The sequence below is a fragment of the Oncorhynchus clarkii genome, chromosome 20 (genome assembly GCF_045791955.1).
Source record: "Oncorhynchus clarkii lewisi isolate Uvic-CL-2024 chromosome 20, UVic_Ocla_1.0, whole genome shotgun sequence".
Classification (NCBI taxonomy): Eukaryota; Metazoa; Chordata; class Actinopteri; order Salmoniformes; family Salmonidae; genus Oncorhynchus; species Oncorhynchus clarkii.
Genome location: NC_092166.1, coordinates 55,658,347 through 55,681,247, shown reverse-complemented (window position 1 = coordinate 55,681,247; position 22,901 = coordinate 55,658,347). Strand labels below are relative to the sequence as shown.

The following is a 22,901-nucleotide window of genomic DNA, read 5'->3' as shown; positions in this document are numbered from 1 at the left end:
ATAGCCACAATGCAAAATACGCTGATTTCAAAACTAATTGCAACCAAAAACATATTCACTTTGATTATCCATTACCTCAGCTAACTGACTACTCCAACTCGGCGCAGGTCTGACAATTAGGCTACCATTAATTCAACATGTCTCGTCAATGGTGAGCTGACCATCACATGGCAGCCTACAGCTATATCAAGAGGACATATCAATAACTGATTAATTAACATAGGCCTACTAATATTTAACAGCCTAACAACTTTCTGTGAAGGACGGTATTAGCGAAACTTCTCTGCCATGTCAGTCAGTTACCATCTATGCTAGCGCACGTTTCCTTGCTAGATATAACGCTCACTACCGGTGCGAAAATCAAAGCACGGGTGGGGATCAGAATTGGAGGCCATCCTCTCTGGAATTAATGTTGTCTAATATTTGCTTTGTGAATGCCGCAAACTGCGTTTTGAGATACATAACTTTATGAGCTGGGTTGTCAGTCTTAGTAGTAAATCCGCTACGGAGATTCCTTAGTACTTCTGGTAAATGACGTTTGGGGTTTACCAGAAGGTTTAATACAGTATATATTGGGATGGCAAAGACACGGTAAGGAAATCTGGATACCGCCCAACCCTAGCTGATGTGATCGGGAGTGCAGGTTTGAGTTGAGTTGAGTTTATTTTTTATTTTTACAGGGACAGTGCACATTAATCAACGTTTCAGTAAAAGTGCCGGTTTTAGCCAGCCGGCTAATTTTCAACCGCAGTCCCTGGGCAGGTTATTAAAAACCATTACAATATAGACAATAGCAACATAGGACAAGCAAGACATAGCATACAGACAGAGCAACATAAAACAAAAAGCAGCAAGACAAAATTCATAAAAGTAACAAAGTGTTTCCACACCTCACAAGCTACAGACAACAGACAACATGGAAAGCGGCAACACACAGCTAGGGACCATGTTCACAAATCTGATTGACCTTTAGCCATGTCTTCAAGCATTTTGTGAAAGTGTGATATGTGGTGCAGTTATGTGTGTCTGATGGCAGTGTATTCCAGACATGGGAAGCTCTCACAGAGAATGCAGATTTACTAAAGGTGCTTTTCCTTAAGGGAACTATACAGTCACCTCTCATGGTCTGGGTTTTCTGTTTAACAAAAATATTGAGTGGAGGGGGAGCCAGGCCATTAAGGATCTTGAATACAAGACATGCGTCGGTGTATTGCACAAGATTTTCCCAACTCAAGAGCTCATGCTTTCTAAGGATGTGACAATGATGATGGCTATTGGGCTTCCTATCAAGCACTTTGAGAGCCTGTTTGTAGACAGACTGAATAGGTTTTAATGTTGTACAGCAAGCTTGGGCCCAACTAGTCAAGCAGTATGCTAAGTGGGGGAGTATCATAGATTTGAAGTACAGTTTTGCTACCTCTGTAGTCAAACAATTTCATATAAATCGGAAATTAGCTAGGTTGAATTTGGTTATTTGAATTACCTTTTTCACATGCTTTTTAAAAGAGAGGTTGGAATCAAGTATGATGCCAAGGTACTTAAAATCGGATAAAACCTGGAGCTTCTCCCCTGACACATAGACATCTGGCTCAGTAGCATCTGTTGCCCTCTTTGTGAAGAACATGCAAACAGTTTTTGTTCACATTGAGATGCAAACACGAGTCACTGAGCCACTTTGTAACCTGGACCATTACAGTAGTGAGTTCTTGTGCAGCTTGTTGTTTGCTCTTTGCATGCACATATATCACTGTATCATCTGCATACATTTGAACTTCAGACCCAGTACAGACAGAAGGCAGATCATTCATGTACAGGCTGAACAGGAGGGGCCCCAGTATTGACCCTTGGGGCACGCCCACATCATAGCTACGAGTGGGCGACAGCTCATTGCTCACTCTGACACACTGAGTTCTGCCTTCAAGGTATGATTTCATCCATCTCAAGGCATCAGGGGAAAAGTTGAACTTGGACAATTTTGTGATGAGAATCTCATGGTTAACAGTATCAAAAGCCTTCCTTAGGTCCAGAAACACAGCCCCAACAGCACCCCCTTTGTCCATCTTGGACTTCACATTTTCCAGAAGAAAGCAGTAATGCTTCAAAAAGCGTTATGAAGTGTGAAGTGTGATAGGGAATATGATTAAGCACCGTGATGACATGGCATACCACGATTCCCTAGACTTAGAAGTTAAATCATGGTGAAAATATATGTTTTACCTACTCATAGAACATAGACCAGTCGTCACCAACCGGTTGATTGCGATCGACTGCTCATTCTCCCAGGCATTCCTAGTCGATCTCCAAGCATTTGTCAAAACCAAAGATAAAGCTTTCCTATTTTTATTTATTCGTCTCGCGCCATTCCCTGTAGGTGCACCCGATTCAGCTGCCCCGCACGCCAGGTAGGCAAAGTGTTCACATTTCATTTGTCTGAAGGTACAAACTGCCTTCCCGGCAGACCCAGAGAGCAAATCAAGTGCACTATGGGCCTACCCCTAGCCAATCGGATGGCTCACATTACCATGTCTGCAGTAACGTAGCAAGCGAAAGCAAAGTTGATACTGTGAGATTTCAAAAAACGTTTAAAACCACGACTAGAGAGAACTGTCAACGAATACAGCAAAGAGCTGCTGTTTTTATGAGTGCGCTCATGTTTAAGTTCTTACTCAGCACGGACTTTTATTCAACATTTTATAAGCCATAAAATGCAGTTTTCCTACACTTGCGCTACAACCAGCACTGCAATGAATGAGTAGGAAAGCAAATGATTTAAAATGTATTCTCACTCAGCTGTGCCTCACAAGAACTACAACAGATGCTCTATTACCGGTGTGATTATATAGCCTACCTCAAATTCTCATACTATTTTTTTCTGAATTGTTATATAAAAACAAATGTATGGTCCTTAAAACATGTGCAGGGCAATTCAAGCAAAGCCAATATGCAGTGATATTGTATTGGGCCAATAGCCTACAGCACAAACATCATTGATAAGGTACTGTTTTTTAATAGGTTCATTGTTGCATAGGTTTACATTTTTGAAGTCATGTTAAAAACAAATCTAAACGATAGATCTCGGCTTGCATTTTGACTCAAAGTGAGCTTGACAGAAAATGGTTGTGACCACTGACGCATCACCAAATTGACAGGAGTTTCATTCTGGATTGGACTATCCCTTTAACCCTTACACAGATTGAAAAATGGCAGATTTGGAAACTGATTAGCGCCTAAATTGGAAAACAGTGGCTGCACAGTAACATTATATAAATCACATCAGAGCTCAGGCTCTGCGCTTCAAAGCTCTGACTGGATTTTTACTGACAGCTATTCTGAGCACCCCATGCGACAAGTTGCCCCCATCCCTCCCTCTAATTGGGCAACTTTTGCAAATGTTTTATTGTCCGAATGAGGCAAATGCTGTAAATTAAGAGAACTCAATATATTTTGAAAGATGAGACATTGAGGATTATAATAAATACTGCTTTGATGTCATTCAAGCAAGCCAAAACACCCATTAGTCCAAATGTGCACTTCACATTTCCATATCAGTGTCAACGTTCATGATCATGACACCATCATTAAGTTTGCCGACTCTACAACAGTCACCGACAACGATGAGAGCCTATAGGGAGGAGGTCAGAGACCTGGCAGTGTGGTGCCAGGATAACAACCTCTCCCTCAACAAGACAAAAAGGAGATGATTGTGGACTACAGGAAAATGAGGACCGAGCTCGCCCCCATTCTCATCGACGGGTCTGTAGTGGAGCAGGTTAAAAGTTGCTACTCATGCGTAGTCAGTCACTATACCTCTACCTACATGTACATATTACCTCGACTAACCTGTGCACCGCACATTGACTCTGTACCGGTACCCCCTGTATATAGCCTCACTAATGTTATTATTATTTTTTTTTTGTAAATATTTTAAAAAAAATTCTTAACTGCATTGTTGGTTAAGGGCTTGTAAGTAAGCATTTCACTGTAAGGTCTACCTGTTGTATTCGGAGCATGTGACAAATACTTGTAACTACATCAAACAAATCAAATTGTATAGGTTGACCGATTGGAGGACCCCCAAAAAAAACGATACAGATTAAATCTGAGGTTTTTTATATATTTGTAATAAGGACAATTACAACAATACTGAATGAACACTTATTTTTACTTAAAATACACATAAAATATATTTAGTCATGTTCAATTTGGTTTAAATAATGCAAAAACAGTGTTGGAGAAGTAAAAGTGCAATATGTGCCATGTAAAAAAGCTAACGTTTAAGTTCCTTGCTCAGAACATGAGAACATATGAAAGCTGGTGGGTCAATATTCCCAGTTAAGAAGTTTTAGCTGGTAGTTATTATAGGAATTATGACTCTCTCTTTACCATTTGTATTTCATATGCTTTTGACTATTGGATGTTCTTATAGGCACTATAGTATTGCCAGCCTAATCTCAGGAGTTGATAAGCTTGAAGTCATAAACAGCGCTGTGCTTCAAGCATTGCTAAGAGCTGCTGGCAAAACGCAGTAAAGTGCAGTTTGAATGAATACTTACGAGCCAGCTGCTGCCTACCAACGCTCAGACAGACTGCTCTATCAAATCATAGACTTAATTATAATAAACACAGAAATACGAGCAGTTGATCATTAATATGGTAAATTCCGGAAACTATCATTTGGAAAACAAACTGTTTATTCGTTCAGTGAAATACAGAAACCATTCCGTATTTTATCGAATGGGTGGCAACCAAGTCTAAATATTGCTGTTACATTGCACAACCTTCAATGTTGTCATAATTATGTAAAATTCTGGGAAATTAATTACGGTCTTCACACAGTTCACAACGAGCCAGGCGGCCCAAACTGTTGCATATACCCTGACTCTGCTTGCACCGAATGCAAGAGAAGTGACAATTTCCCTAGTTAATATTGCCTGCTAACATTCATTTATTTTAACTAAATAGGCAGGTTTAAAATATATACTTCTGTGTATTGACGTTTATGGTTAGGAACATTATAACGAGTGTGCTTTTTTCACAAATGCGTTTTTGTTAAATCACCCATTTGGCAAAGTTGAAGTACGCTGTGATTCGATGAGAAATTAATAGGCACCGCATTGATTACATTCATCTTTTTTAGCCATGAAAGTGTATTGAAATTACTTAGGAACTGTGCACACTTTGGAGAGGTGCACCTAGATGTTTCATCACCGACACCTAGATGTTTCACTGACAAGTCCAACATGGAATTTAAGCTTTTCATCCAAGGGAATTCAGCAAAGTTTGGATGGATATCATACAAAGCAGCTAGTTATTTGCATTTCTGACATAAGGAAATATGCAAACAATTAAAAAGCTGTGTCACAAATAATCCTGACCTTAACTGGGCTTGGTTAGGCCTACTCTATGAGAAAAACCATTTCACAAGAGAGATGGTACATCCTCGCTCTTTACATTTATGACTTCAAAATAACTAGTTGTTATTTCATGGTGTTGTGGTTTTTGCTGAGAATGCCAAGACATTTAATGAACGGGCTGTGTTTGGCATTTCCCTACCTCCTGTGTAAATTATTTTAATGGGAACATTTTATTATTTCCAAATCCTTTGCACTTGAGAAATCATTTGACTGAGAAAATGCCTGATTAGAATCCAACCAGAGCTGTAACAGACCTTGTTCATTATGCAGTCGGTCCTTTGGAGGGATTGAGACTACCCTCTCTCGGTGTCTGGGCACTCAACGCAGAGACGATCACACCTTCGTCACCATCACTGAGCGCCTCAGTTATCCTTTTTTTGTGGTCAAATTAAGCTTATAAACGATTAGCCACATTAAAAAAGGGCGGAACACTAAGCTTGATGAATCCTTAATGGAGCTCAATAAGTATTACCATCATTACCAAGTTCTGGCTCTGAAAAATGTCCTATAATCTCTGGTCTGCTCAGATTGATTTCCCCGCCAGCCAAACAATGAGTTTCTACGGGTGGACAAGTGAACACTGGGCCTTAGAGGATATCCTGGGTTTGTGTAGGAACGTGGCAGTGTTGTTGCTGAATGTGCAAATGATTGATACTTTCAGTTCCCATAGACTGAAAGAATATACACTCAGTGGCCAGTTTATTACGTACACCCCATTCACAGAGTGAGTCACGTGGCTTGCTTTATAAAGCAGGCAGATAGAGGCATTCAGTTACTGATTGATTGAACGTTGGATTGGGCAAAACTAGTGACTAAGAGACTGAGCATGCTGTGTTTGTCGGTGTCAGGCGTATCAGAAACGGACGGCCTCCTGTGCTTTTCACACATGACAGTGTCTAGAGTTTACCGAGAATGGTGCAACAAATGCGTCAGCAGCAGTCCTGTGGGCGAAAACAGCGCGTTGGTGAGAGAAGTCGAAGGACAATGGCAAGAATCGTGCAAGCTAACAGGCGGGGCCACAAGTAGGCAAATAGCGGCGCAGTACAACAGCGGTGTGCAGAACAGCATCTCTGTATGCACAACCCATCGGTCCTCGTCATGGACGGGTCATTAATTTAGTGAGGAAAGAAACATTAGCACCTGGCACCAAAAGTTAACACCGAACACAGAAGCATTATCAGTTTTCTAACTCCCCCTTGCGATGACGCAATGTGCCAGACATGTACCTTAATGCGCTGCAGTATAAACTTGATTGAGGAACCACTGTACATCGTTTTCATGCTCATCAAACCCTTCAGTAAGCAATCGTGCCCTGTGGATTAGGACATTGGCTATGCCGCCATAGGATGATAGGGTAGCCAAAATAATGGCCTGCCCAGCATTTTTATACATGACCCTAAGCATGATGGGATGTTAATTGCTTAAATGTACCCCTAAATTACTTAAGACACCACACCGGGGTCAATCTCACAACTGATTTTCTCAAGTGTCATTTTTCACTGAGATTACAATATATACACTCATATTTAATTACTTTTTAAAACATTTTTATTTAATCATACATTAAGAACATTCACAAAATTCTCATTACCGTAACAGTTTTCGCAGTCCAAAAAAGTAAAATCCATATTTAGTAATTTTTTAAACATTGATCCCCTAATGAGATAGGCCTAAGTTATATATTAAAATATTTTAATTTAAATTATATAAATTCTAAAATAAAAACATCTGACTTTCCCCCCAATTTGACCATGTTGGTAATGAGAAGGCCAAGTGGGGTAAAGGGAGTGTTGGAGAACATCATTCTGAATGCATTTAAGCGAATAAATTAACTTATCATCCTCTAGATCAGTGATTCCCAAACTTTTTATAGTCCTGTACCCCTTCAAATATTCAACCTCCAGCTGCGTAACCCCACCAGGGTCAGCGCACTCTCAGATGTTTTTTTCCCATCATTGTAAGCCTGCCATGAGTGTGAGTTTGTCACTTCCCACAAGCCAGGTTGTGGCAAAAAGCTCTTATAGGACCAGGGCACGAATAATAATAAACAAGTTTGCTTTTTATTTAGCCATCTTACACATTAAACTTAAATTTGTTCATCAAAAATAGTGAATACAGCGCATTGCAAAAGTATTCACCCCCTTGGAATTGTCACTATTTTGTTGCATTACAACATTTAATTTAAATAGATTTTTGGTGAAGTGAAAAAAATAAAAAAATTCAAATTCAAAAACAGACAAGTGGTGCCCCCTTTGCTATGAAGCCCCTAAATAAGATCTGGTGCAACCAATTACCTTCAGAAGTCACATAATTAGTTAAATGAAGTCCACCTGTGTGCAATCTAGGTGTCACATGATCTCAGTATATATACACGTGTTCTGAAAGGCCCCAGATTCTGCAACACCACTAAGCCAGCGGAACCACCAAGCAAGCGGCACCATGAAGAACAAGGAGCTCTCCAAACAGGTCAGGGACAAAATTGTGGAGAAGTACAGATCAGGGTTGGGTTATTAAAAAAAATATCAGAAACTTTGAACATCCCAAGGAGCACCATTAAATCCATTATTTAAAAAATGCAAAGAATATGGCACCACAACAAACCTGCCAAGAGAGGGCCACCCACCAAAACTAACAGACCAGGCAAGGAGGGCATTAATCAGACCAAAGATAATCCTGAAGGAGCCGCAAAGCTCCACAGCGGAGATTGGAGTATCTGTCCATAGGACCACGTTAAGTCATACACTCCAGAGAGCTGAGCTTTACGGAAGAGTGTCCAGAAAAAAGCCATTTGCTCAAAGAAAAAAAATAAGCAAACACATACAGTGGGGCAAAAAAGTATTTAGTCAGCCATCAATTGTGCAAGTTTTCCCACTTAAAAAGATGAGGCATATCATTTTCATCATAGGTACACTTCAACTATGACAGACAAAATTAGGGAAAAAAAATCCAGAAAATCACATTGTAGGATTTTTAATGATTTAATTTGCAAATCATGGTGGAAAATAAGTATTTGGTCACCTACAAACAAGCAAGATTTCTGGCTCTCACAGACCTGTAACTTCTTCTTTAAGAGGCTCCTCTGTCCTCCACTCATTACCTGTATTAATGACACCTGTTTGAACTTGTTATCAGTATAAAAGACACCTGTCCACAACCTCAAACAGTTACACTCCAAACTCCACTATGGCCAAGACCAAAGAGCTGTCAAAGGACACCAGAAACAAAATTGTAGACCTGCACCAGGCTGGGAAGACTGAATCTGCAATAGGTAAGCAGCTTGGTTTGAAGAAATCAACGGTGGGAGCAATTATTAGGAAATGGAAGACATACAAGACCACTTGTATACAAGACTCGATCTGGGACTCCACACAAGATCTCACCACGTGGGGTCAAAATGATCACAAGAACAGTGAGAAAAAATCCCAGAACCACACGGGGGGACCTAGTGAATGACCTGCAGAGAGCTGGGACCAAAGTAACAAAGCCTACCATCAGTAACACACTACGCCTCCAGGAACTTAAATCCTGCAGTGCCAGACGTGTCCCCCTGTTTGCTAGAGAGCATTTGAATGATCCAGAAGAAGATTGGGAGAATGTGGTCAGATGAAACCAAAAAATAACTTTTTGGTAAAAACTCAACTCGTCGTGTTTGGAGGACAAAGAATGCTGAGTTGCATCCAAAGAACACCATACCTACTGTGAAGCATGGGGGTGGAAACATCATGCTTTGGGGCTGTTTTTCTGCAAAGGGACCAGGACGACTGATCCGTGTAAAGGAAAGAATGAATGGGGCCCTGTATCGTGAGTGAAAACCTCCTTCCATCAGCAAGGGCATTGAAGATGAAACGTAGCTGGGTCTTTCAGCATGACAATGATCCCAAACACACCGCCCAGGCAATGAAGGAGTGGCTTTCTTAAGAAGCATTTCAAGGTCCTGGAGTGACCTAGCCAGTCTCCAGATCTCAACCTCATAGAAAATCTTTGGAGGGAGTTGAAAGTCTGTGTCGGCCAGCAACAGCCCCAAAACATCACTGCTCTAGAGGAGATCTGCATGGCGGAATGGGCCAAAATACCAGCAACAGTGTGTGAAAACCTTGTAAAGACTTACAGAAAACATTTGACCTCTGTCATTGCCAACAAAGGGTATATAACAAAGTATTGAGATAAACTTTTGTTATTGACCAAATACTTATTTTCCACCATAATTTGCAAATAAATTCATTAAAAATCATACAATGTGATTTTCTGGATATTTTTTCTCATTTTCTCATAGTTGAAGTGTACCTATGATGGAAATTACAGGCCTCTCATCTTTTTAAGTGGGAGAACTTGCACAATTGGTGGCTGACTAAATACTTTTTTGCCCCACTGTATGTGTTCGCCAAAATGCATGTGGGAGACTCCCCAAACATATGGAAGAAGGTACTCTGGTTAGATGAGACTAAAATGTAGCTTTTTGGCCATCAAGGAAAACGCTATGTATGGCGCAAACCCAACACTCAAAAAAAATTACAAAAATAAACCCGAGAACATCATCCCCACAGTGAAGAATGGTGGTGGTAGCATTATGCTGTGGGGATGTTTTCCCATCGGCAGGGACTGGGAAACTGGTCAGAATTGAAGGAATGATGGATGGCGCTAAATACAGGGAAATTCTTGCGGGAAACCTGTTTCAGGACGGAGGTTCACCTTCCAGCAGGACAATGACCCTAAGCATACTGCTAAAGCAAGACTCGAGGTGTTTATGGGGAAATGTCTTGGAATGGCCTAGTCAAAGCCCAGACCTCAATCCAATTGAGAATCTGTGGTATGACTTAGACTGCTGTACACCAGCGGAACCCATCCGATTTGAAGGAGCTGGAGCAGTTTTGCCCTGAAGAATGTGCAAGAACCCCAGGGGCTAGATGTGCCAAGCTCAGAGACATACCCCAAGAGACTTGCAGCTGTAATTGCTGCAAAAGGTGGCTCTACAAAGTATTGACTCTGGGGGGTGAATAGTTATGCGTGCTCAAGTTCAGTAGTCTTATTTCTTGTGTCACAAAAAATATTTGCATCTTCAAAGTGGTAGGCATGTTCTGTAAATCAAAAGATACAAACCCCCTAAAAAAATATATTTGAATTCCAGGTTGTAAGGAAACAAAATAGGAAAAATGCCAAGAGGGGTGAATACTTTCAGAAGCCACTGTAACTCACCACAGGTTAATGAGAATGGTGTGCTTGAAAGGATGCACATAACTCTGCAATGTTGGGTTGTATCGGAGAGTCTGTCTTAAATCATTTTCCACACAGCCTGTGCCTGTATTTCGTTTTCATGCTAGTGAGGGCCGAGAATCCTCTCACATAGGTATATGGTTGCAAAGGGCATCAGTGTTTTAACGGCGCGATTTGCCAAGGCAGGATACTCTGAGCGCAGACCTATACAGAAATCTGGCACTAGCTTCTGATTCAATTCAATTCCCACATAACCACTTGTTGCAATTTCAATGAGAATCTCTTGTTCAGATATCAGTAAGTGGACTGGAGGCAAGGCATGATAGAGATAACAAATCCAGTTTGTGTCATCCATTTCGGGAAAGTACCTGTGCACAAAAAAAAAAAAATCATACAAATGGTGGAAAGACCTGTGTGTTGTCCTTGTTAATGCAGACAAAGAGCTCCAAATTCTTAATCATAGGCTCAATTTTGTCCCGTGCTTTCAACCGTTCGCTGCCTGCACCCACACGCCCGACCTAGCATCATCACCCTAGATGGTTCCGACCTAGAATATGTGGACATCTATAAGTACCTAGGTGTCTGGCTAGACTGTAAACTCTCCTTCCAGACTCATATCAAACACCTATCCAAAATCAAATCTAGAGCCGGCTTTCTATTTCGCAACAAAGCCTCCATTCACGCCGCCAAAGTAAAAGTAAAACTGACTATCCTACCGATCCTCGACTTTGGCGATGTCATCTACAAAATAGCTTCCAATACTGAACTCAGCAAACTAGATGCAGTTTATCACAGTGCCATCCGTGTTGTTACTAAAGCACCTTTTTTCTACTGTGTTATTGACTTGTTTATTGTTTACTCCATGTGTAACTGTGTTGTTGTCTGTTCACACTGCTATGCTTTATCTTGGCCAGGTCGCAGTTGTAAATGAGAACTTGTTCTCAACTAGCCTACCTGCTTAAATAAAGGTGAAATAAAAAAATATATAGTTGCTGATATCCCTGTAATCCTTGATTCAGATCATTTAGGTGAGAAAAAACATCACCCAGATAGGCCAGTTGTGTGAGAAACACGTCATCATGCAAGCGGTCAGACAAGTGAAAATTATAGTCAGTAAAAAAACTTGAAGCTCGTTTCTCAATTCAAAACTTGATAACCAGCGCACTTCTGTATATTGTAAAAGCGTTACATGGTCGTTGCCCATATCATTGCAAAGTGCAGAAAATACACGAGTTCAGGGGCCTTGCTTTAACAAAGGTAACCATTTTCACTGTCGTGTCCAAAACATCTTTCAAGCTGTCAGGCATTCCTTTGGCAGCAAGTGCCTCTCGGTGGATGCTGCAGTGTACCAAAGTGGCGTCGGAAGCAACTGCTTGCATGTGCATTACCACTCCACTATGTCTCCCTGTCATGGCTTTTGCACCATCAGTACAGATACCAACACATCTTTACCACCAAAGGCCATTTGATGTCACAAAGCTGTCCAGTACTTTTTAAAAAATACTCTCCTGTTGTCCTGGTTTCCTGAAGAGGTCTTCCTTAATTGACCCCCATAAATGTGACAGACATACCAGGAGCTGTGCCAGGCCCACCACGTCTGACTCTTCAGCTGTAACGCATAGAATTCACCGGCTTGCATGCGAAGCAGTAATTGTTTCAAAACATCTCCTGCCATGTCACGTATGTATCATGGAACAGTGTTGTTTGATGAAGGCATTGTCTGTATAGATTCTTTGGCCTTTTCCACCAGCATTGTCCCAGCCATATCTGCAGCAGCAGGAAGAATTAAGTCCTCCACAATAGTATGGGGCTTGCCTGTCCTAGCCACTCAGTAGTTCACCATGTAAGATGCTTCTAGCCCCATCTCATTAAATAGTATCTGTTGCCTTTATACATGTCGTACTACTCAAGTCTTAATTCTCGCATGTTTTGTTTCTAAAATGTCTGCGCAAGAGTGAAGGTTTTGGTGAGTTGTGAGATAGTACTTTTACACATAAACACACCGTGGCTGAGGAAAGGCACTACTCCTAATAAGTGAACCCCAAATCAATGTAGTTCATCATATTTGCCCCTCTTCGATGGTCCAACGTCCCTGTCTGTTGTTCTGTGCTTTCCCGGGTAAGGGGGCAGTAGCTCTTCGGGCTGCATCAGATTCACAACTGTCAGTGTCCATGCTAGCTGGGCTAACAACAAATGTAGAATTACTGATGATAGCATTGGATGTACTCATGGAAGCTGAACTTGTCGCCGACAGGTGCAGTACTGCTGGTAGTAGCAGTACTACCAGTAACACTGGTATGTCTCTATGGACGCAGGCCTTACTTTTTTAAACCATTTATCCATTTTAAAGCTAACGGAATGAGCAGCAGCTACGTTCGGCTACATACGGACTATTAGTGGAATTCCCATGAGAGAGTAACGGTTAACGTGATTGGATGTTAATTATTTGACTAGGCTTCCTGTAATTTGCATTGTGTCATTTCACTGAACACTAGACGGTTAATTTTATTTTTGGCAGTGAGACGAGGCAACCTCACCCAAATGTATAGCCCCGTTGGAAAATATAAATGACCTGTTTGAAAAAATACTATTTTTATTTTATTTGGCGTACCCCCGACAGCATTGCGCATACCCCAGTTTTGGAATACTTGATCTAGACGATGCATCATAGATGAATAAAAATATATATTTTTTAACTGACTGGAGTTTACAGGAACGTGAGAAAGTGTTACTTAATGACATGTCCACAAACACTATGTAATTAATATTAGAGTTTAAATGTAAACTTCAACTAGTATACCATTTTTATGATTTATGGACAAACTATAGCAACATTGTGTTTTATTCAAAAGTTGTTTTGATAAAGGATTTTGACCCATTTCGGTAATGAGAATGGGGTGAAAATGTACAAAGTCAGGTGTAAAATGTATTTAAAATTAGACCCTTCCAAAACCTACATCTCAGTCCTGAATGATGACAGTTGATTTTTAAAAATGCATCATGATTTTGCAACTCAATCTGACAGACATTTTAAAAACTGGTTTCATGAGAATCACCCACCGGTGTGGAAGCACCCGCTTTCAATATACTTTGTATCCCTTTTTATTTTGGGAATTAACTGTAGGGCATACAGCAAATATGCTATTATTTTGGGAATTAACTGTAGGGCATACAGCAAATATGCTATTATTTTGGAAATTAACTGTAGGGCATAGAGCAAATATGCAGGGATGTAAAATTATGCGATACTGTTTTGTGGTGGACAAGGCACACACCAGCAAGCAACATTGCATTGAAACGGGCCCGTAACTAGAGCAACAAGTTGCTGCCTTGATGCAGTAAATTACATTCAGCGTGTCTACTTAAGCCTGTTCCATGCGTCCAAGTCGAAACAGTTGGCGCATATATTACGACGAAATTTGAAGTTGCCTACCAAACTTCTAAATAAAACCTGCTGAACACCAACGGAAGACGAAGCCTGCATCCCTACGTCTGTGATTGACCAACAGTACTATGGCGCCTAGTAGGAGTGGGAACTATGTATGGGATTCTTCAGTGAAGCGGATGTCGTCATCCAACGAGAGACATTTTTTCACTTGAGAAATACTGTACCAAACATCTTAGGTAGATGTAAAATTGCACGACTAAGACCTCAGCAAAAACATAAAAATGACAGATTTCTTGATTTATCTTGGATAAATTTTGAGAAAGGGTTTCTGGCTGTTGTTCCAATGGTTGCTCAAGAGGGACAAACGGCAATATTGCTCCTTTTTGTTTCTCAAGTGAAAGGTCTTTAGGGAGTATGCGAGGCACAGACGTTTGCGTCGTCGCCTAGCCGAGTTCTGCTAGGGGCAAACAACCTAATATGCGGGCGCCTTTAGCAATGCTGAATACAATCATGACCACCTGCCACAGAGAAGCCGGCCTCCTAAAAACGAGGCTACCCCTGTCAGGTGGACTGGTTTTATATTAGTGAAGCGAGTCAACATAAAGACTGCACATTTTGATGGGTTTGCATCTCCCCGGCGAACGCACTTTGGAAGTAATCCACGAGAGCCTGCCAGGCTGACAGTTTGTCCCCAATATTCCAGTCCAAAGGGTGAGCTAAACTCACTCATGGGAGCCTGTTGAAGCCTGCTCCAAAAGACACAGAGACAGATTAGAGGTTTGTCTGTTCCAAGAGTTGGGAAACTTTTCCAAAGTCAAAAGCTAACAGTGTTTGCAAAGTGGTAAATTGTCACAAGGCAGGGTGTTGCATTAAAAAATGTCCACTCGTCTGAATCATGAGGTCAGCTACCAATCTGATGACTAAATCAGATGGGTGGATGACATATGGTCTGAAATGAATAGAGACAATTGCATCCTAAATTAATAATTATGCATATTATTTTGTAACCTCACTAGAAGAACTGTCTTCTTTACTGCTCAGGATTGGATCACTAAATCTAAGGACAATCAAAATATTTAGTACCTATAATTACCTTGTATTCATTCGCATTTAATGAATTACAGGAAATCAATCTGTTTCAATAATTGTAACTAGGGATGGCTGACTTGGCACACAATATTTAATCTTAAAGACATGCTCCAGAACTTGTGACAACTCAGTATTTGGGCTCGGTGTGTCAATGTGTAGTTCATACATGCATAACCTATGAGCAGAATTACTGTCTTCTCAATTAGCTGCAATTATCCCTTGTTTGAAAGTGGCTTTTTCTGGGCCAACGTGGGCCAACCCCTAGCAATTTGAGGTTCTTGCTAATGAGCATCAGCCCCTTGTCATTTGAGTGAAAACTAGCAAGATGCACACGTCAGAGGGAGAGACAGCAATGACTTGGGGCACATATGAGACTTTATAAGCAATTTTCGGGGACCACTTTTGGCAGGTAAACACTACTTTCAGTACTGGCTAAAAAGTCTACAAAAGCACCAGAGAATCTCTAACAAATATAAACTACCAAATTGCAAGGCAGAGAAATTCCATGCATGCACAATATTTAGATGTGTTCGACCCTACACCCTCTGGAAGCCAAAGTCTTTTGGCCCCATCGAACATTCTACAATGTATTATTAGTCCTACTTTGCAACATGAGTGTCCTCCTACCTGTTGTGGGGGTGGTGTTGAAGAACCTGGCTGTGTCCTCGGTGACCCTCAGTTGGGTTCTATCAATCCCCAGACTAGAGGTTGCTCTACTTGGAGCAAGGCTGGTTCTGCTGCTGGACTCCAGGGACAAGCCTGGCCTCCCTGTCAGGGGCAGTTCTGTGGATGCCGGCTTGACTGGGGAGGCTTTTGCCTGTGGGACGCGAGAGGTGACCGTCTTGGACTCCTCATCGCTGTCAAACCCAAAGGGGTCCTCGGAGCTCTCGTTGGAGAGTTTGGGCCTCTTGGGCTGCTCTGCCACCTCAGTCTTCGGGCCGGGGCGCTTGGAACTCACCTTGGCCTTGTATGTCGTCTCGCCCCATTTGGTGCTGAGCGTGGCTCTCTTGTTGGACAGGACCTCGTCGAACTTGGATGATGAGCCGTCGCCTCCCTTACGGCTGTAGGTTTTACCAAATCTGGACGTCATCGTGACACCTGTTTCATATTCTCTGCGATGAGTACAAAATATGAAATGCATTATTTGCAGTCATCATATGCCATTTCTCATCAAAACAATTACGTTTACTGTAATGTTTTCATGTAATAAATCTGGACTAAGGGGGTTATTTGGAAGCTGTCATTTCACCAGTTTTTTTTCTACCGTGTGATCCTTCATTTTCAGGTTCAGCAAACTGAGGCTCCGACTGCTCTGGAAGTGGCTAACGCAATGTGCAGTTAAGTACAATTCATCCCCATTAACTTAGACACTATAACATTAGGTAAACATCAACTAAATCAATCAGCTAACGGTATTAAAGAAACAATAGTGTGTCTAACGTTAGCTGGGATAATATAGTAGCTACATACTACTAGCTAACGTTAGTATTTCAGTGTTCAACAACCAAAACAGACCCATATGGCTAGCTAGTTACGATGTTAGCTACCTAGATCAATTCGCTAGATAGCTAATGTTCACTAACTAACTAGCCAATAGCTTCGGGTGACACAGTCGAGGCTGGCTACCTAACTAGCCACATAACGTAAACAATTCTCGCAAAAAAATCTAAAATAATGCAGCCAGTTACAGTAAATATCTAGCTTACGTTAACTACTTGGCTACTAGCTAGCTAGCTTACGTTAGCTAGCTGGCTCAAGCTAACAGACGCAACATGATTAGATGACATAAAATTCTCACATTGATTTTAAGGTTTCAAGTGGTTTGAAAATCTGTGTATATTTCACAAAATTGCATTGAATATACAACTGCCTCACTTACTTGGTGCGCGAAAAGACCGAACCACTCAACAACACACTCCGAAGAAGGCGGCCGCTTCCCGCACCAGATTGGGCCTCCCGACCCTGTTCAAAGCTCGCTTGCAAAACAATATAAACAAGGCTCAACTGCCTGTAGTAATGACATATATGGGACAGTCAAATACTGTAAAAAAGTCCCGTGTATCCTGGGTAACAATGTTATTTTGAAAATGTTGGTTTTACGTCTGATATATTCATTTTTTAAAGCTCTATCAAACTCGATTGTCTCCTCTGTGTTGCACCGACGCCTTCCATTCGAGTTCCCCCTCCCTCGTCTTTTTGCTTCCAACGGCATTGAGGGAGTTATTTTACCCTGTCTCAGCTTGAACCGGTCAATGGCCCTTCACGTCATCGGGCTTAAACTGGGAAATAGGAGCGCCCTCTTAAATCAAACAGTAATCTAGTAAAGAGCATGGTGCATCTTTTCCATAAAATAAATGTTGGAATTTTTTATTGGGAAAGCAGACAAAGCGTTTTTGTCTAAGCCAAGCTCAATGCATGAGAAAACACAGAATCATACTGATTACAATTACGTCACTTTTGTTTTGAGCCCAATTCACCGTCGTACAGAGCGTGGGAGTACCTGGATCACGGCCGGGAGGCAGCCCATTTCCAAATCGAATGAAATCAACTTTCAGCCGGTGCAAACCTAGCCAACACGCACGCCCGGACGAGATTAATCGAACCCTCTCACTGTCACGTCACTGCAAGTACAGTGTGGTCCAATAAGGAAGAGAGATCTTTGAATGTGACGGAGAACTATCGCTGCGAAGCACTATTCTTCCTTGTGATTGGTTCGAAAGCCGAGAACACCTGAACAACTTTTTATTTCATTGGACTATGGAAAGTGCTCTCCGGGATCCTTGGGACGTCCCTACCCTAAACACTAACTCCTGCCCTAACCCTTTCCCTTACCTAACCCGAACCTTAAAGGCCAGTGCAGTCAAAAACTTGATTTTTCTGTGTTTTATATTTCCACACAGTGAGTTTGGAATAATAGGCTACTGTGAAAATGATAATGCCATTTATAAGAGCTGTTTGAAAATACCACCTTCAATTTTTGCCTGTTTTGGTGACATCATAGTTTTGGCCTGCCTGGTACATCACAGAGGAGTCCCCAATAACTGGATGTTCTGGTTTTCAGGAGAAATGGAAAGAGAGAGCCTGTGACACAACTTCTGCTTTTGGAAAAAGACAACACTCCATCTTAGCTCCTCCTCCACATTTACTGGATTGGTTGAATAGCGCAGAAGAGAACATCAAGACCAGTATGTAGGGGATCAAGTTTCAGACATTTATTTTTTGACTACCACATTAGGTTATTCCCAGACAGACCAAGCAAAATTGTTGCTTCAGAAATGACTCTTTGCTAAGAAGCTATTTTTGACAATTTTAATTGCAAACAATCACATTAAGTTACTTAATTGTTACCCAGAAATTATTTGATATTGATATTGATTTGATATTTGATACAGCATTGGACCGTTAACCCTTACCCTAACCATTTTAAATTTGAACTTCAAATGGGGTAGGGATGTCCCAACGATTCTGGATAGCAAGGACCATTGGACTGTTGGTGAGAGGTGTCCTCTTTGGGGGGTGTCATCGAAGCTAGTGGAATGAAATAAGTATGGTAACTGTAGTGAAATTTGGTACTGAAATAAATAATCAAATTACATTTATATGGCACTTGACTTGGTGCTGTCCTAGATCCCAAAGTAACAATTAGCCTACAGTGACGAGGGAAAAAACACTTGAAGTCCCTATCAATAGCCACAAATTAGCCCCAAATAAAGTGCATTCTAACGTAAAAGACACTCTACTATAAAGTAGATGAAAATGTGTCCACCTGTCCTAGAGAAGTCTATTGTCCTACAATTAAATAAGTGATGTTTTTATGGAGAGGCATAGTTTGATGGACCAGTTCCATTAAATTACGCATCCCACCAGAACATACGTCCCCAGATACCTTGTCAGAGTGTCATTCCCCTGGAGAGAAAAACAACAGTCAGTGTCATTTTTTTAAATGTTCGTTTATGGTCATGTGGGCAGCCGAGTATGTTTTAAACATAAATATTTACTGTTGTAGGTTCCCATTCACCGGATGGCTGAATATTCTGTGGTTCATACATGTAGCCTGCACATTATTTCTTACATCTTTGATGTGTGAAGTACATTTTGTATACAGTAACTACGTTGTATTGGAGGCCTATCCACACCCACTTTTCATGTTTGAAATGTGAATATATTTGGGTACGTGTGCACTTCTGTTTGACCTGATCAAGTTTCAGCTAGATAGGTGGTAATTCTGTTCTTTTCAAATGAATTGATACCCAGCTGTGAATTACTTGGAGAAAATATCCCTCACTTCATTTATGTCCTGATTTAAGTTGTTGGGCCCACAGTCTGTGACATGAAGTTGAGAGTCAAATAATTTCACTGCCATCTACTGGAAAGGCTTTTTGACAAGGGGCCTAATGTGTAGTCCTAGACATGATCCCTATGATAATAATATGGTTACACAGATCAATGACATTTCAATGATCAAGGAATGGAACAGTGTGCCAATCCTTGCGTGCGTAATAATCACCTGTCGCTAGTAGAACATCTCGATTCTCTGTCCATATCGGAGAGAGTTTGCCGGGGGGGGGGGGGGTTTGTCGTCCAAGTCACACTTTCCAAACAGTCCTTTTTTTCCTGTCGCTGGTGTGAAGGGGAATCCTTAGGGCGGCGACGATGACACATATATTGCCAATGGGTGTGTGTGTGTGTGTGTGTGTGTGGATGCAGCTCGTGCAACTCCATGGGATTTTTTTTTATTCGGGAACCCTTTATCTCATAAGGGTGTAACGTATGGCTTTCAGTCCATGTAAGTCAGGGGGGGGACACAGAACCCTGTGATTGGATGTTATTAACGTTACGTTACTGAATACACATTCCTGATCATGTTGTTCATAAGGTCAGTGTTGAAGGCTCCTCTCAAGGCATTCTGAGGCGGTCTGTCCCCGGAGGGAACAGTAAGAGACGTGTTGTAGCACCGCGTTATCCTTACCAGTGCTGATAGTTACTTCTGTCATTTTTTTTTTTTTTTTTGACTCCTAAGTAGGACTACAGGGGTAGTTAGTTGTCGGACTGGGGGTGAATAGGGATGAGGTGAGCATGGATGTGCGGCCTAACATTTCTATCATAACCATGTGGTCCTCATTTTCTTCTTCTATCCATCTAAATCGATTTTGACTGGTTACGTGTGTCCAACCGTCTGACTTGTCACATACGGGTTGTCAGAGACGAGCAGGCCGCACCAACCGAGACGTGCAGGCCACACCAGCCGCCGGCAAACTGTGTCACCCGCTTGGCAGTGACCTGCTGGGGCAAGCGATAAGCTGAGAGAGCCGTGAGAGTGGACATCAACATATCCATCACGACCATAAGGACAGGTGTGTGCGTCTGTGGCGGTCACTAATGTCTGTGTGACAGAAGTGTTGGCATTTCTTATCCTGAGGTGGTTTTGAAGGGCACAGTATGGAGATTAGTTCAGGTTGGCAGAGGGCCCAGGGTTCTTCGAGGTACTCCTCCTATGTTATCCCAGAGTTCTTAGCCAGCAGAAATCTGTACGTAGCATGCTGTGTCCGGGAGGACCAAAAGTCAGTGTACCCCAGCCAAGAGCCGTGCGTACCAGGAGGGATGCTAGACACGATCGGTGCCAACCACGCCAACCTGGTGTTGAGAAACTGGCAAAGTTGTGTGGAGATTGGCACCTGGAGAGATCTGACAGCAGTCTTTTTCCAACGAGACTGGCAGTGCCATCCCAGAGATCAACTAGGCCTTTGACCAGTTCCAGATACGCTGTGTGAATCTGTGAGGAGCAGAGAAGAGTCACAGGGGAAACGATTGGAAACTATTATGAATACCTTGCAAAAGGTTCCATTGGGATACAGAATACCAGATCAAGTTGAAACGGGAAGTTTTTAAACACTGGTAATTCGGGGGCTTTTACATTATCACAATTTCAATGCAAATCCATAATTTCACCTCTGAACTTAAAATGAAAGTTTGCCATTGTTACTGTCACAGTAGCAATGTTGCTGTTGAGTCCAAACCCCACTGTGTATCACCACCCTCCTCACCACACCTCCTCCTCCTGTCTGTTTGTTTTCCAGCTGACTCTTCACAGTCCCGCACGCATGATGAGCCCCCCCCCCCCCCCCCCCCCCCCCCCCCCCCTACCACAGCTTACCCTCCCAGCGGGCACCAGCCTGCCCGGCAGCCCCAGACGCTGGTATGCTGCCAGGCCCACACACTGACAACCAAAGAGAAGCAGAGACAGAGGGAGGACAGTTGATCAGACATTTGGGACACATCTCCCACCACGGGCCTGCTGCCAGCTGCATGCAACCAGTATGGAGCAGGCTGCTTGCCACATTGGAACATGATTATCTTTCATTTGGTCTGCTTTTGTGTGGAGTACAATGGCCAATATAAAAGGGGGCAGAGCCACCTGTAGAGTTAATGAGATGGTCACGCTTGGAGCATTTGGGCTGGACAGGAGGGGGGATTTACGATGGTTGTGTTCTGAAGTGCTCACCTTGTTTGTTTGTTTGTTTGTTTGTTTTTTCAAGTCACAGACAAGAGTTCACACACACACATAGTTTTTATATGAAATAAGTGTCTACAGTTTTGAGTTTTCAATTAGCATGTGTGTGCTTATGTTTCTTTCTTTGTATGTGTAGTGTGCCGGGTCATCCCAGCAAGGCTACTCCAGAGGACCTGTTCTACCTCCTGTCGGAAGGGTTGTCCATAACAACCAACCAGGTTTTTATTTGTCCGTCCATCCTTCTGTTCTCTCTTTCTACTCTCTCTGGCTCTCTCTCTCTCCCAGTCTCCTCTCCACGAATGCGGTTTTCATTTATTATTTGCTCACCTTTTGCTCCTTTTAATGAAGTGAAATATTTACAATGTTGAAAGTCCAGCAACAAAATGCTTGGAGGGTGCTGCCTCACTGAAAGGTTGACGACCCCCAGTGGAAAAATGTGCCACGAAAGGTCATGATACCGTAGCAGTGGGAGCTGTCAGAAAACGTAAACAACAACTCGCCTGGCTCAGTGTGTTGTCTGTCTTTTTATGGTCAATGGGTTGTCAGACGTGGTGTTGGAGTGCCTGGGGAGCCAGTGGGAGCTGCACTGCCCTCATCTCACCGAGTCAGGCACCCTGAGTCACCTCTACATGTCAGCCAGGCAGAAGAGGGCAAGGAGCCTTCAGGACAGTGCAGGTGTGGCGCTTAAATGTCCCCCCCCCCATCTACCAGAGTTTATCCGAGTACAGCATCTCTTACTGACTTTGCCACTTGATCTCCATCATAACCTAATGAGCACAACTGTAAGTAATTTCTCATTGGTTTCACACACACAATGCACATTTTTGCAAAACAGTAAACACAACGCTCTACAAAAGATGCGAAATTCAGTTGAGTAAATCACCAAAAAAACTAAATAAAAAAATTGTCACAGCTGATACAAATTACTCCCATGAATGTGAACCTCTTCCGCACCTGTGCTAAACTTCTTTGCACAATTGTTCAATCGGCAATCAGTCCTTATTCATGCATAAAAATAGGTCACCTCTGAGATTGCTGTTTGCAAGAATGGACCAAGTAAGAGGCAGAGGTAAAGGAGAGGGAGAGAGGGGCCCGCAGAGGACGATTGTAACAGAGCTGAACTATTGACAAAGGTCAAATAAAGCCTTTTGTTGACAGATATTCATGCTCTTGAGTGACATTCTTTCTGCATTGGTCATCTTTGGTCAAATAATTTTTGGTAAAAATAATACTGCTCATGCTGTGATATGTTTACTTACCCTTTTATGGTGCATAATTATAGTATCAA

General features: G+C 42.1%; 1 protein-coding gene across 2 annotated transcripts in view; it reads right to left on the bottom strand.

Annotated features, from left to right (window-relative positions):
• Positions 1-17,299, bottom strand: part of LOC139376546 (wings apart-like protein homolog) — a 52,334-nt gene extending 35,035 nt beyond the window's left edge. Inside the window, exons 1-2 of one of the 2 annotated variants that reach the window (XM_071119265.1) lie at positions 16,982-17,299; positions 15,730-16,214 (exon numbers count right to left, since the gene is read on the bottom strand). In XM_071119265.1, coding sequence (XP_070975366.1) covers positions 15,730-16,192 — 463 coding nt within the window. In that variant the 5' untranslated portion in view covers positions 16,193-16,214; positions 16,982-17,299. The remainder of the gene's footprint in view (positions 1-15,729; positions 16,215-16,981) is intronic. The other variant, XM_071119264.1, reaches the window with a different exon arrangement.
• Between the last annotated feature and the right edge of the window lie 5,602 nt (positions 17,300-22,901).